Consider the following 16,500-nt stretch of genomic DNA (forward strand, 5'->3'; position numbering starts at 1 on the left):
ACAAAAAAAACCACACACGAAAAAACACAAGGAACATTAGAAGATCACTTCACTGCAATACAGAAAAATATGAAAGAAATATATTAGTACCTTGCTCTCGCCACAATATATTTGCAACTGCAGCATGAAAGGGAAACAAAGAGCAGAAAACACAAATGAACAAGAAAAAAAGAAAACAACACAAAATGATAAATCACTTCTGAAATAATTAGGATGCTTTAACCTCTGATTCACTAAAATCTGAAAATCAATGGAAACAGTGGATTAACAATAGGATGAAACAAAGTTTTCTGTGCCTAGCAGTAAAGTAAAAAACAAAAAATGATTGAAGTTAAAATGAATCTCATCCCTCCCCATCCTCCCCCACCACCCAAATTGACTCAATTAGCCTTCAATTGTGTGTTTCATGATTCACTATTAAAACAAAACAAAAACACATAAAACACATGGAATTACACATACGTGTATTAGGCACATTAACTGGAGGTGACATAATTTTGGTCATTTCCTTTAAGCACCACTGAATTTTGAGATTCATTTCAGAACATAGTTATGAGAGAAACATGCAAAGCCAACATGCATTTAAAATGTTCTTCTGCACTGCTGTAGCATATCTATGACACTGAAGATGAATTGGTGTATGATATTTGACTCTAACTATATTCAAAAGAACACAGTTTGGGGGGGGGGAAGGTGAGGAATACAAGCTGGCATGGCAAGTATGTGTTTAATATTCAGTTTCCATGAAAATGCGAGTTGCATTTTATCATCTTGTTTGGTGTTCAGATTTTAGACCTTTGAGATCAATGAAAACTAATTATGATAATTTACTACTCTGTAGCTTTTTCTTCCTGAGGAGAAAAAGAAGGATTAAATTGTGAAAATTTTAAATCTTTATAGTTCAGCATAATACGGAACACATTGTTTAAAATGCCACACATGCACACACACACACACACAAACAAACAAAAAAAAAGTGTTTTATAATACAGTAGTCTTAAGAAATAAAGAAAATTTTAAAGGACAGAAATACAGCACAGAGAACACACCACTTAATGGGCAACAAAATTGTGATGTTCATTGAAACACAATGTCACAAAACTAATTAATGTAAGTTAAAAGGAAAAGGTCAGAAAAATTATTGAAAGAGATATTATTAGAAACAATGTTGGTTACTTAAGCCTGAGAATACACACAAGAACCATAATTATTTCTGACAAGCCCCAAATACTGTGGTTTTTCCCAAGCACCTTTTAGTGGGCACTGTTGAAGTCAGGACTTTGTCCTCGACAGGCTTTCTGCCTTGTGCAGTGCAGCATTTCTCTCATTCTCATGCTCTGCCAGAATAGACAGATCATCAATGGATGGAGAGGCCCTTGGAGAAAGTTTCAGTCTACTTTCTTAGAAGCACATGGGTCATAGTCTTGGCTAACAGTCATTAGGCTTTATTTTTTCCTCTGACTCTTCTATTTTTACTTGACTGCTGATTTTGTTTCATTAATTGTCTCAACAGAACTACTTCATTATGTGACCTTAGACATGGTATTTAAACTGTGTCACTCAGTTACTTCTCAATATAGTTAAGGTGACGATTACTTTTTAACCTTAGTGTGTTAAGTGTACAAATTAGAGATAATAATATATAAGTAGAAAGCAGCAGTGAAATGAAAAAGTGCTAGAATAAAATTTTTCACATTTCCACCACAGAACTTAAGTACCTTTCTTTCAAAATGCTTAGTCTGCATTCTGTTTATTATCTTTAAAACAGCTTAATTATATGACTTAATAGTGCTAGGTGTACATTATTTTCAAATGTAATTGTTGCCTTGAGTCACTAGGATCCAATAAACTTCCAAAGGCCAGTATTAAAGCAGCATGCCATCTTGTCTCCAATTCAGGCAGAGCACTACCCCCTTTACATCATGAGGTAGAATTTCTGTTGGTTGAATTGCTGCTAGAATCAAAATGGGACAACATATTTGAAATTTATTTCTCAATCACCTACTTTTCTACTTGCTCTTCTGATTTCAGGACGTAGATTTCAAAAGACCATAACTTTGAATAAAGTATCGACTGCAAAAGCTAAGTATGCATCCTCTACAAATCCAACTTCTCCAAATGAAATTTCATGGTGACTCTTTCTAACAATAGTATGGCTGCCAAATTTAGATCATTCAATGTATTTTGCTCCACGTGTGTTTTGGAACCCCCAATCTTCTTCCCTGTATGCCAGTGTCTATATTCAGATGATGGTTCCATTTTTTTCTTGGAAATCTTATATATGTGTATTGTTGTTGTTGCTCTTTCTGAAATAAAGCAAATTAATTTCCCCAGGGAAAGCAGGAGGATTTTCTATAAAATTAGTTTTCTCTTCACAATATGAGTAAAGAACCATGTAATTACTGTCATTTGATGTCCTATAAGTTTTGCCATTAACATCTACCTTTTATCAGTCTTTTTTTTTTTTTATTTTTTCTTTTTTTTTTCTTTCTTTTCTGGAAGTAACATAGGAAAGAAAATAAAACATAATTGCAACTATTCAACTCTGAGGAACCACATGAGATCAAATCAACTGATTTAAGATTTGGAGTACAGAATGTATTCATGTTAATGCAAAATTAAATGTATGAGGTTCTGAGCCAGATGATGAAAAAACAACAGTTAAAGGAGATTAAAAGGGTGCTTAAAAAGCCTGGCTCATACATTTTAAAACAAACAAATTAGCCAGAAGAAAAATGAGACGTTTCAGAGTACAATATAAAATTACAAATGCCTACTATCACTTTACCTAATAAAGGTCAAGAAACCTCACTTAGTTTTTAAACTGTGCCTATTACTTATATTCATGAAAGATCTCCGGCCTTGAAACAAAGACTTCAATGCTGGTCCAGCCACAACCCCTGCAGATGCTGATTATGTTAAAGAATATATTGTTTTGCTTTCTTTAAGCTTAAAAACCATCAGCATCTTCAAACACATCCTATACTCAATTATCACACATACTTACAAACTTTAAAATTTACATATCCCTGAAAAACTTTCTCAATTTAAGACAGAACACCGCCATCTGCTCTTGTGCCTTATTACCCTAATTTGTTAAAAGAAACATATTCAAACAACATACAACTATTAAATATTAGCAAGGATACATCTGCAGCCTAGCAGAAGACATTGCATTTGAAGACTTTGAACAGGCCACAGCTTCTGTGTTGGGCCTAGTATTTAAAGCCTTGACAAGTTCGTGTGTTAGCACAAGTAGGGGCTGAAACAGAATATGCTGGAGCACCCTATGACACTGGTGAGTGTTATAACAGAGCAGGCTGTTTTCAGTCTCCCAGGTGGAGATATTTGGTTTTGTTTGTGAAGCAAGGTAAAAGCCAACACAGTAAATATATATATATACGCATATATATATTTTTTATTCTATCTTATTGATGTGTCTATTTTAACACACCATTCACAGGCCCGTCATATTAGTAATCATATTTTTTAATTTTGTATACACTAGCATCACTTGCTTCAATGGTAACTACCTAAGAAAATGCTCAATGATCTTTTAAATCTATCTTTTTTTGTTGGTTTCTTTTTTTCTTTTTAATTAAAAATTGCCATTCTTTTGTATTTACTTTATGATCTACAGTTAAGCAACTTGGTCTTCATTTCTTTTCTCCCAGTGTTACACATTCTGAAAGCTAAATAAAAACATTTTCATTGACTGTCACTTAAGCAAAATGGGTATCAACTAAACCTTAACAGCTGACGTATCTCCTCGCTTGTCATGATAAATAAGCAGTGCAGTTCAAAATGGCCTTTGGAATGGGAAAAGACCAGCATCGTATGTCATATATTATTCCAATAAACAGAAGAAAATAAACTCTTTCAAAATATGGATTCCGAGTCATTTACTTTTATTCCACATTTGTTTCATCCAAATACAAGGTTTGCATTTAAAATAGTTACACCTTTAAATGTATAAAAAAGCAATTTCAAGATGTTTGAAGGGATGTGCTCTGCATACTTCACTGATAGCCAATACTAATGGCACGGACAACTAACCTGCTTAATATCCTAGATGCATCATAAGAAGAACTAACCTGTTATATTCCCTTTTTCTCATTCCCTTACTTTAACCTGTTGCATAGTAAAGCCTTGTCTGGCAGCTGAACCACACAAATTTATTACTATCTTCTTTTTTTAAAATAATAGTGCTGAAAGTGAAGATAAGGTTAAGGTGATCCACCTTTTTTTCAGCATCCACTGTCAAGCAGAACGAAAACATTTACTGAGTTATCTGCTTTTAATTTTATTCTTATTCTATGTGAAATTCAGATTTGACGGGTTTACAAACAAAAGCGTAAAATGTAAGTTAACACATTTTTTCAGAGTTATCTACTGACTGCATCAACTTTTATTAACGTGAATATGTCAATACAAATTCTTTGAAATTCTATTCTGTTCTCCTGAACATGCATTTAAATTTCAACTCAGGTTGGGCAAAAATAATAACCAAACATTTTTCTGAATACTAAACTCTTATTTGTCAGTTTGAAGTCAAAGATGAACACTTTGCTTTTGGTCAAATGTGAAATTCAGTCTCAGATGAACTTTTGGACATTCAGCTGATTTAATATATGTAATTTTAGATTGGGTACTCATATAGGACAAAATATTTCTTTATACATCCCTATTTTAATATACACTCTTATAGGAGAGTAAATATTCAAATCTTTCAATAAATGATATCATATGGATTGGTATGATTAGCAGGAATTTGCTCCTTACCTTCAATGTTAATTTTTCTCTGATTTATTTTCTAAAAGAATTCTTTTCTGGTAGCACATTAACTCAATAGAGACTACAATAAAAGGAAGAAAAAATGGCTCATGAGCTGAATTTCTGCCCCATACTTGCAAGCTTGAAATAAAGTCTTTGTCTATGATGCATTCAACAAGTATAAACTTGTTTAGCACTGCCATAAAATAAAATGCCAGCATAAATTATCTCTGAGAAAATTAGGTTAATAGGTATCATTCAGTATAAGATGTGACAGGAAAATTCTATTAAAGTTGCATAAAGCCTTTCAGAGAGAATTTAGGCCATAAATCACAGTCAAAAGGCTTTTAGTCTCACTCTGAGCTTTAGAAAGTGGAGATGCCTACTTGCTTATGATGGCCATAAAACAATGAGACAATAGCATACACATCACATAAACTCTTGCTAGGTGTTAGGACAATGACATTTCATTAAAAAGGCAATGTGATAAAAGCAGATCTACTTAATGGCAAGGCACAAATATATTATTTAGTAAATACAGCACCAAGACATGGTGCATGAGACAATTTTTACACTGATCTGCATAACTTGATGAAAGGATTTGCAGAACTTGCTTTGCAATTTAGTGGGGACAATGACATAGTGGTTGATGTCACAGTTATTCTAACTGAATAATACAAGATCCTGTGATTGATAACCAAGAGTAAAACTTCATGAATATTAAAGCATCATCGAGTAATATCAAATTACTGAAAATGCCTTAACAACATTATTTGATAAGATTTTTATTATGACAGCTATCTCCAGGTGCATGTGTTTGTCACAGTAAAATTTAGAATAAATCTTAAGGAGCAAGCTAAACTATATTTTGGAAAACAAGATTTTGGAAGACATCAAGATAAATGAAAATAGTTCAACTAACAAAGTAAAAAAGAATGACAATTTTTTTATTTTTATTTTTTTTTAGCTTTAAAAAGTTTTTTTAGCTTTCATGATCCGTGATTCGAGTTTGATAGGATTACGCTAAAACAAAATGTAGAGGAAATCTAACCCAAACTAATGCACCTGACAAAGTCAGGGAGAAAGAAAATAAATAAAAGGATTTTTCAAGCTACTCCAGTTAAAAATATTTTACAAGGATGGAAGATAATAATTTTATGTACCTGAAAAATCACTCTGGGAAACATTCCCTTCCCTTGGATGATCTGGTTTTTGGGTTTGTTTTGTTTTTCTCAGTACTGTCTTTTTTTTTTTTTTTTCCTTAGAGCACTAGATTAAATTGATGTACTCTATTCTAGCAATGTAATTAATTTGAATTAATCCCAAGTGAGGATCATTTTTTCTCCCTATCTCTTTCCAAGCTCAGGAAATGGTATTTATATTTATCCTCTGTAACCATGCATTATATTCCCTATTCAGCTATTACTTTTAATAAAATATGAAATACATTCCAATGGTCCAAATACTTCGTAAATATAGCCTAAATACAAAAACAAAGAAACAGGAAAAAAAACAGCAGATGAAAGCTGCCATTGTTGCAGTTTCTCCCTCCTCTCCTCGTGGTTACCATTGCGATCTGCATCTATAAAAAGGCAGTAACAAACTGCCCAGTCCACCTTCTTCAATATATTATTTAGTTACACTGTCAAATTACCTGCTCTATATTTTTGTTCTTCGAGTATTCCCAAAGTGTTTCAGTAAAAGTACGTTGAAAACCTTTACTTGCCTTGTGGGTTCAACGAATTGGGTGGATCCAACCTGCATTTGTGACTACCAAATTAAGGCACTGGCATAAATCAGCACTGCAGCTGTCAAGAATTTGTGCATTCTCACTTTAAACTGCTAAATTCAGTCGCATGGTGAAGAAAGCTGTCCGTTGATAAAAGAATTGAGGGTTCTTTAACGTGCACTTGCATACACTGCAAGCTAGAAAATGAAAAGCCAGTTTTATCAGTTACTGCATAGGTGATTACTATTAGAAAAAAGACCCCACTTACAAAAGGAAAGAAATAGTTTTTAAATAATAATAATAAAAAACCAGCCTTAGTTACACTTAACTTCTAATTATTCTAGCAGAAATTGTTCCAGTAGCTTCGTATTCCTTTACACCAATGCAGCAGTGAAGGCCCTGGATAATTATCACAAATGGCTGCTAGAGGTAAAAGAACACGATCTTGACTCCAGAGCTACTCAGGTTTCAATTCTACTGTTATAAACCAGATTTTGTTAATGTTATCTTGGCAATATTATTCCATAAGTATTTTTATATTATATTTCCATAGAAGCAGGATGGTAAGTGAAAACAGGAGGTTGATTAAATAATTTACACCCTACAAAGCAACAAGAGAAGGTAAATCACATATATATACTCAAGATAAATAGTATTTAAAAACTGGCATAAAAATAATTCCTAAATTAGTTTCCAGGAGGTGTTTGGTCTGCTGCTAGGAATTTTGAACAAATTTGAAGTATATAACTATGTTCAAGCAGAGCACTACTACATGTTCCTATGTTGTTCCCCTTCCATTCCTCCCAGCTCTCTGAAACATCATGATTCAGGTAGCTGCAGCCTAGTTAGACTGGAGTGTGTGTCCTAGACAGAAGAATAGACAACACTCCCACAGAATTCAATTCAGTCAGAAATTAAAGGAAGAAAATATAATTACAGGCTAGCTACTATGTTCTAATGGAAACCAGCTCTTGTCAAACAAATATGATTATATTCTCTGATCTAATTACGATTTTAGAAACATAAAAGTTCAATAGACGCAAATCAGGATTTTGCTTAACAACTAATTTGTTACCACAATTTTCTGATTACATATTAGAGTTAAACAATGGTAGTAATGTACACATTAAGTGTATTAAAAACTGGCAATCTGATTGACCTGAAAAAGTAGTTTTTACTGTTATAATATTAGTAAATATTAGTAAATATACATAAACTTCTGCTGATACTAAGACAAAAGCAAAGGAGTGAGTGGATGTAGAATTCAAACATCACAATGTTTGTATTTCTTCACCTACAACAATAAATAAATAAATAAAAATCCATTCGGTTTTGCAAACAGCCTTGCCTACTTTTAAGAAAATTTTATCAAAACTAATTAACATCTACTAGCCAAAAAGACACTCCAACTCCTATGATAACTGTTTTTCATGAGAAACTTCTACTTTGTGTGAGAGAAACATTAATATTTAGTGATGGTACAAACACAGGGCAAGAATAGTTAAACAGTAATTCATTTGGACAAAAAGAAAGAAATGAAAGGAAGAACTGAATTCAAAAGGGAAACTTTAAACACAGTTCTGCAGTAGTGAAACAGATTTGTTAATAGAGCAAATTAGAAAGAGAAATAGGAAACTCCCCATCTCTGCATCTTTAATTCAGGCCTAGTTGCACTTCTGGGAGGACACACTTTAGGCAAACAAAGGGTTAAATCTGTATTTTGGAGTAACAATTTGCAATTTAATGTCTTGTTAAATGGAGAAGATAGATAAAAAGGTTCTGTTATGAATCCATAAAATATCTCTTCTGAAAAACCAAACTACAGCGGAAAGAAACTAGAACAATGAAACCAAAACCAGATTTTAAACTGGTATTTGTATAACAAATGTAATTATACCAGAGACTCCTTTCAACACAGATGAGTTGTCTCAGGTGTTTGTAGAGGAGCTTGAACGGGCTGCCCAGGGAGGTTGTGGATACCCCGTCCTTGGACGTGTTCAAGGCCAGGTTGGACGGGGTCCTGGGCAACCTGATCTAAATGTGTATGTTTGGTGGCCCTGCTAGGCAGGGGGGTTGGAACTACATGATCCTTGAGGTCCCTTCCAACCTGGGTGATTCTGTGAGCTTGACAACTGAGAAGACTGTAGTCTTCAGTGAGATTTAGACCAAGTTGGTGACTCTTAGAATGTTTTTACTAGATACATCAATGATCATCCAGCTGTCATCCAGCTCAATGAGATCACTTCTAGTTGGTTTTACTGCAGATTTGAGTTAAAATGGAATTTAAAAAAAATGAAAATAATTTCCAGTCCTTAGAGAATTAAAACAGAATAGATAATGCATTTAGTAAATTTTTAGACGCTTCTGTTCTAGGAAAGGGATGTAAAGATCAATTTATGGCGTATGCTGTTTTGTTCTTGTTGACTATAAAATTCATGATACATTAAAATGCACATTGTGAAAAGCAGTTTAAAGAATCAGTAAAGAAGATTCTAGAAAAATAGAAGTAATTATTTTCTTTATGAAACCAATTTGCAAATTACTATAAAAATATGAATATCTAGTGGTAAAATCTGACAGACTGCTTTATGCTTTTATAAAATGCTGTAATGATAATAAAGTTTCTAGCTACAGTAAAGCATTTTCACGAAACACTGGCTTTCAGCTTAAGACCAAGTTTTCACAGGTTAAAATATCATCTTCAAGAAAGATTACAAAATTCTAACATTTCTCAGGAGAGAGGAAAGGAGAGCTAAGATCACATGATAAAACACATGCACACCAGGAAGAAGGATAATGAGAGAACTGAACTTGTACATCTCTGGAAGAAGGCTTAATGGAACCTAATAGCAGTGATCCAACACCTGCAGAGGTTTGCAAAACAACAGAACAAGTCTCTTTGTAACAGGTTCTACAGTGATTGGTATCACTGGAAAAAAGCAGGCTTTCAAACACACAGGCCTTTCTTCAGGTTTTATACAGATACAAAATACCTCAAAGACTGAAAAATAATGACTACCGGGAGTTCAATTTCATGACATTTACACACTTAGACTTGAGAAATCAAGTAACTACTAGAGATGACAAGAATGATACGAGAATAACTAGAAAGATCTATCCTAAATTATTTCACAATATATTCTGTTTCGACATATAATCCTTCCTTTGATTGCATTATCTTTTCATTTTGCTACTATCATCATTCTTTCCACAATACACTAAAGGTTTGCCCTTTGTTTTGTTTCCTTAGAAGACACATACATGCATTAAATGTGTATGTAACTAGTGCTATAAACTTGAAATCCTAACAATCTGAAAACATTTTCAGACATACAGATGAAAAGTCTATTTGTTTATTATTTAAGTCTAATTATTTGTAATTCACTTTAATTCAAATAGAGGTACTGGCGCATGTAAGATTTTCTTTTAGGAGTTGTTTACACTAGCAAGATTTATCCATCCCCAAAGGAATGACCTACCTATGTCAGTTCTGTTGTAAATATTCAATTCTCAAAAACCTGAATACTGAGTTTTCCACACAAAAAAATTGGTGATGTGTTACAAATCAGATTTCACAGATGACATCCAAAAATTTAGCTTATTATGCAAAGTAGCATTTGTAACGAAAAATGTTCAGACACATGGAAGCAGTTGATTGGATACATTAAAAAATGAATGTTTCCTTTTATTCTTAACTATCTAGGAAATAAAAAGATACATCCTGGTAAAAATGGAACTACACCCTTATGTTCACAATGTTGCATATAAAATCACTGTCATGTTCAAGGCAGTGTAATGACAGTTTATATTTTAGAGCACTGCTGTTAAAAATTCTACCTTTTCAATAGCCAATCAAATCAATGCTTTGAAATTTATTTATTTATTTATTTATTTGCTATAAGCTTTATTTTGCATCAAATTTTAGAAATAGGGAACCTCAGATTAACTGACAAGCTAGTCGGAATCTGTTCTACTTTTGTTCCAAAGCAATATTCTACTATAAGAAGGGAAAACACAAACAAATAAAAGCCACCCAGAAAACAGAAACTAACAACATTAATAACAACAAAAAAATATCACCCAGAACTTCATTAAACTTGATTATAAAGATAAATGTCAGCTAAATTCCTTAAAGGACGATAAAAGTAAAATTGGGGGACGAAAAGCCCGAAGTCTCATGCAAGCACTTTTACTTATGTAATTCTCTTCTTTAATAATTCCTACGTTTTTCCATGAACCAATTTTTTAAGATAAATATAAAGAGAAAAGCGTTAATAGTAAAGCCCTTGTACTTCACCATAACAGCTTCCAAAGCTTCCAATTTACAACTAGAGGATGTTAAAGCATGTCTTGCCAGCAGTGCTCATTGCATGGTATGTAATTTTACAGATCATGTAAAGGTAGTTGATCTGAAATTATTGGATCAAACAATACTTGAAAATGGTATTTTGCATAATTATCTCAGATCAGGTCTTTTGGAAACACAATAGTTTAGATAACCACAATATTTGGAACTTGGACAGCTGCATATAAAGGTTTTATCGTTGAGGTCAAACAAGTCTTAAGAAACCATAAACAAATTCTCATTTGTCAAGGCTTTGTAATTCGACAACATTCATAACTCGTTTCACAGATTGCAAAAGGCAAATGAAAGTGACCGATCCACTTCATATCACCAGTATTAGAAATTTAACATGATCAAACAAGTTATTTATGCTCAGCTGCCTTCTCAACTGCCTGAGGAGTCATTTTTGTGACACTTAAAAACAACCGTTAAGAATCATGAAACAACGGTTATAATTAGCATTACTGAAATCAGCTAAATAACGATATTAAAACTGTAGGTATAAAATTTCCTTCCATGGAGGATTTCCTCAAAACATATAAAATTTAATAAAGCTCTGGAGCTGAGCATATGGAACCAAATTCAGCATCTTACGAGAGGAAGTGTCAGACAGATTTGCAGTGCTACTAATCCTGCCTGCAGTATTTTCTGTTGAGTACTCATCACTGTTGAATTATCTTTACTATGTGTATTTCCAGAAAATGTGTGCTATTGATAAAAATAACTGGTTTAAAAGAAAAAGTCAAAAGCATGTGAACTCAGGAATGATGAAGAGAATATGTACACAGACAAATAACAAGTAAAATGGGTTTATAAGTGCTGCTACCATCCCATGAAGGATAAAGAAAAACAGTTTACATTTTTAAGACAGATTTCTATGGCAAAGTGAACTCCTAACTTCATAAGCAAATGCAGTCAACTGCTGCTTCACATTTCTGGAGAGCCACAGTTAAAAGGGCAAAAGACAGAACGGGCAAACTGGAAGTGATCTGGACCTGATTTAGACATGCTGAGTACTCTCTGCAGTAGAGATCAAGTCCAGCAATGGCAAGATATCATGAGGGCAAAGTCTGACTCTTGATACATGTCAAGAACACATACACATTTTTTTTCTTTTTTCTTTGATTTCCCCTTGAAACCACCTTGAAACAGAACTACTGTTTTTCCTTATTTAGGCATCTTTTCCTTCTTAAAAGGAACAAACGTGTCATGAAGAAACCACTCAAACTGTAACAGCAATTTTAAAAAATATGCCAATTCACAAAAGGATTCAGAGATTCAATTTTATTTCTAAATGAGGTTCACACTCTGCCTTTTAGGTATTATTTACCTATTTTTTAATAATAATTTCACATTTAAGTGAGGGCTGCATGTTTGTTGTTTTTTTTTTTTACTTCCCATAGTACTTACGGGTCTTTCGAGCAGAATCTTCTACAAAAAGAGAAGAAATGTCTTCATCCACTCCTGCTTCATTCTTTGCAATGCAAGTATATGCTCCTGTATCTTCATAGCGCACGTTACTAATGTGCACCTCACTGCCATTTGCTGAAAGGAAGGAAAATTCAACGTACAGGCATACTAAAATGCTTTCAGATTAAACACTCAAAAGGCCTTCTCCATTCATGCTAATTAAACTGTTTTCATTCCTGATTTCATTACTTGGAGACGTGCCAAATCCAATCAAAAGGTGTTCAACTGGGTAGTGAACTGCATGCACTATTATTCATCCTATGGATACATGCAATATCTCACTTGATTCTGGAGTTTGGATGTAAACATCTACCTGATATTTTATATAGATTTAAGTGACTATGGTCATATTTAAAATCAACTATGTTTCATTAGGTAGCGTTTTGTCTATTACCACCCTATTACAAGCTTTACAAACAATAAGGCAGGTTTCTATGAAATATAATGGACTACATTTTCAAGATAAATAATACAGAATTGTTCCTAGCAACCAGAAGCCCCTATGATTGCTTTTTTGTCAATGAAGTATGACAGAAAAAAATTGGTACTTTGGAATACCTACATCAGCATAGGAATCTATATGAAACTATACTCTAGAATAATTTCAGGAGTATTTTCAGACTAATCTTGGACAAAGTAAACACAAATGAGTTTTGCACATGCAAAATAAGCATTAGCACACAAATGAGGAGTTGTGCACCAGCTTGAGTAGGAATAGCAACAGAATCCAAATTTCTCAAGCAAAGGTTTTCTTAAATATTGTCATGTAAATAATGATGTGAACAATGACTCACTGCATTGTAAGTGTAGCATGCTTGTTCAGCTGTAAGATTTCAAAAACAACTTTCTAGAAATTCTATAACATGGACTAGAAGGGACACTAGGTCATGGTAAAAACCTCCCTCTGGATCTATGGATAATATGCTATGTCTAATGCATAGACAATTTAGCTCTGGGACAGGAAAAGCTCAGAGAAACTATAAAACTTTATCTCCTATGAGTACATTCAGGAACACAGAATTAAATTGTGCTTTGCTGGTTTGTTTGTTGGTTGGTTTGTTTACAGAAGAAACATTCTAATTAATTAATCATAAATATGTAATATGGAGGCAAGGGAACAAAAACAATCTTTCCACTCAAATCCCTGAAGGGGAAATCAACAGAATGCTGCCATGAAAGATGAGACCACCAGGAAGAGTCTAGCACATTCTACTCATAGTAGAAAATCTTTCTGTTAAGGAAATTGTTCACACATATTCAGGACAGAGAGCTGTGAAAGCACAGAAGACTCTACCGAAGCAGTTGCCATCTATCTGTCCCACTCTATCACTGCAGCCTTATTTCTGTTCTGTTTTTTGTTTGTTTGTTTTTGCAGAAGAATGAGATGATATTTTGAAGATAATACGGATATCATAAGGTTTTTTCTTCAATGGATGATCAAAGTTCACCAGAAGGACTACAGACAAATGCCATTCTGGATAGTTTCACTGAAATCTACAAGCCCTAAAGATGATAAAAACTGGCTTTTACCATTGTTTAGAAGTTAGATTTCCCTTCAGTTGTGTAGGTTTCAATGTTCTTTGGTTGCTTTTGGTTTATTCTAGTTTGCTTTTTTTAATTGTTATTGAGTACCTTTGCATGACCTTTGAGGTCTGCTGAGACCCCTCATAAAAGAGCAAATCCATTTCATATATTTCGCCTGCTGTCCTTTTAGCCATCAGCTCCCTACTTCTCACTGAGATTCTTACAGTCAAAAAAACTCCTGTTTTCAACTGAGCCGCAGTAGAAGTCCAGTATCAATTTAAATCTGGGCTCATGAAAAACAATTAGATTACCATCAATGCATAGTTACGAATAAAATATGCACAAAAACATTGCTTCCTAATTTAAATAGAAATTCTGAATACACATTGAATGGTAGAAATGTACTTGCTGTGACAAACTCCAATATTGTAACTAGAACTGGGTTTTGGGCTGTTTCTTGTACTCAGAAGCTACATATCTTTTAACTAAGAAAAGCTACTGGAATTTACTGGTGATTCTGTTACAGTGTAAACCTCTTATTTTGATTACAAGAAAACAAAGTACATGCATGCCTTAGGAAGAAATTTCAAGATACTGCCTAAAATGTTTTAACTTAGACTTCAACCCTTGTTTAAAACTAGGCAATAAGAATACCAAGTAGAGAAATCTACAAGCCCTCATAAAGCTTTTGCAACCTGTAGAAAACAATAAATACGCCCATTTACCTTGAAGAGTTAGCTGTTTAGATAACTTCGGAGTGATATCAATTCCATTCTTCAGCCAGCCAAGTTGTGGGTTAGGAATACCTTCAGCGTGGCACCGAAGGCTAGCTGTCACTCCTGGCTCCCTTGCCTGACTCTCTGGGTACACTCGGATGACTGGTGGAACTGAAGTTAGAAAACAAATATAATTTAGGGAAAAAAATAAAGTATTATTTTCATTTTAAAAAATCATTACAAGCAATTCTAAAGACTCCTCCAGCTATATACAATGACAGTGCAAAACACAGATGTGACATTAGTCACATATTCACTCACATTCAACACGGAACTCTATCAAGTAAATTCATGAAGTAGAAAATGTTCTGTGAGAAAAATTCCTTTTAACCGTGTCAGAGAAAAGCCTGAATTCAGTATTTGGGAGTTGAGTAATAAGATTTTTTCCCTTAAATTTCTTTAGAAAATACAAATAATTTAGAGCTAGGAAGCAGCCACCTGTGTACAGAGAGGGTCATCGTCTTATTCCACAAACCTTTTATTCAACACTTTCAATCCTATCTATTAAAGAGAGTATAACTCTCTTTAAAACACCTAACAGTAACCCATCCTTGTAAAACACAGATAACCATGGTTATGATACCTATCATTACCTTTAGTTTATACTTAATTACAACATTCTGAATTCATGTGAAAATTCCAAGTCTCATCTAGTAGGTATTAACATTGTAAACTTTTATGCCTTCAAAAAAACTTCTGGCTCACTTAATAAAATGTATGGCACTGAATTCAATATATGCTACACAACTGCAAGAACTTCTAGATCTGATCCTATTTTTCCTTTTTACTTTATTTAACACAACGTTTCTAGAATGAAATTTGAATTTTACACACATACAAAAAAGTAAATATACTGTCATACAGAATACTTGGTATTGCATTCTTTTTTAGGCAGATCAGCAAAACAATAAATTATTAACCATGTACAGAACAGTATATGTTGCCATTTGGGGGATAAATTAAATTAATATTGTACATGCTTTATATGGTAGCTAGATAACTGTGAATTTTACCATAGAGCATCTCACATATCTGAATCTGAGGCTTAATCAGATCAGCTAATCTTACTTAAGTGCTGATACTAAAGCATTTGGCTTGAATGGTTTATTTTTTAAATCTAAGAGAAGTAGAGCTCAGACTAGTTCTTCCCAGCTTGATCATCAGCAAAATGTAAGAACTTGTGACAGCACTTTTAGAAGAATTGGAACCTTGCTGCAATGCATGCTTACCAACAACAACAACAAAAAATCTGCTGCATAGTGCATCAGTACTGGCTTATGACCTGGAAGAGGAGGACATACTCGTATTGGCAAACACTGATTAATCAAGATTTAGCAGTATTGCTGTGTTGAATTTTTATATGAGTAATTGGTGATATTCTTCTTAATTACACATAGAGAAAACTATCTTGAAGTTCTTTCTAAACAAACAAAACCAAACAAACAAAAGAGCAACTACTTTTAATGAACGTTACAGTAGTATGTTTATCATCCAAAGATTTGTTTAATGTAGCTTTAAAAATGTGGAATACTTGGCTGGTGTCAAAAAACACAGCTGGATAGAGGATGAAATATCAGTTGATAATGAAAGAAGATAACAAGATCAAAAATTAAGTGTGTCTGTTTTGGCAAGAGATTAAATATTTTCAAACGCTATCCAACTGTTTACAAGAAATATCCCAGCATGCTGTCCTATTACAGCATAGAAATGCCTCAGATTTCTAGACTGCAAGAAATACACATATGTACGGCATCTCAATTAAGACATAAGAATCAGAAGGTTTCAGGGATATCTTAAACCCAATTATAGATGAGAGTCTTTTCAAACAATATATATGGAAAATTACACATAACTCCAGAAGAGCAAGTACAAAAATATATTAA

The 16,500-nt window shown here is 33.5% G+C and overlaps 1 protein-coding gene across 1 annotated transcript in view; it reads right to left on the bottom strand.

The window, feature by feature from the left end:
- Positions 1-16,500, bottom strand: part of FSTL5 (follistatin like 5) — a gene marked incomplete at both ends in the record, with an annotated part of 215,004 nt that overhangs the window by 29,970 nt on the left and 168,534 nt on the right. The window contains 3 exons of the mRNA XM_079534468.1: positions 91-117; positions 12,258-12,392; positions 14,567-14,728. Of these exons, the coding sequence (XP_079390594.1) occupies positions 91-117; positions 12,258-12,392; positions 14,567-14,728 (324 nt within the window). The remainder of the gene's footprint in view (positions 1-90; positions 118-12,257; positions 12,393-14,566; positions 14,729-16,500) is intronic.

The sequence above is a fragment of the Tetrao urogallus genome (assembly GCF_951394365.1).
Source record: "Tetrao urogallus genome assembly, chromosome: 4".
NCBI classification, from domain to species: domain Eukaryota; kingdom Metazoa; phylum Chordata; class Aves; order Galliformes; family Phasianidae; genus Tetrao; species Tetrao urogallus.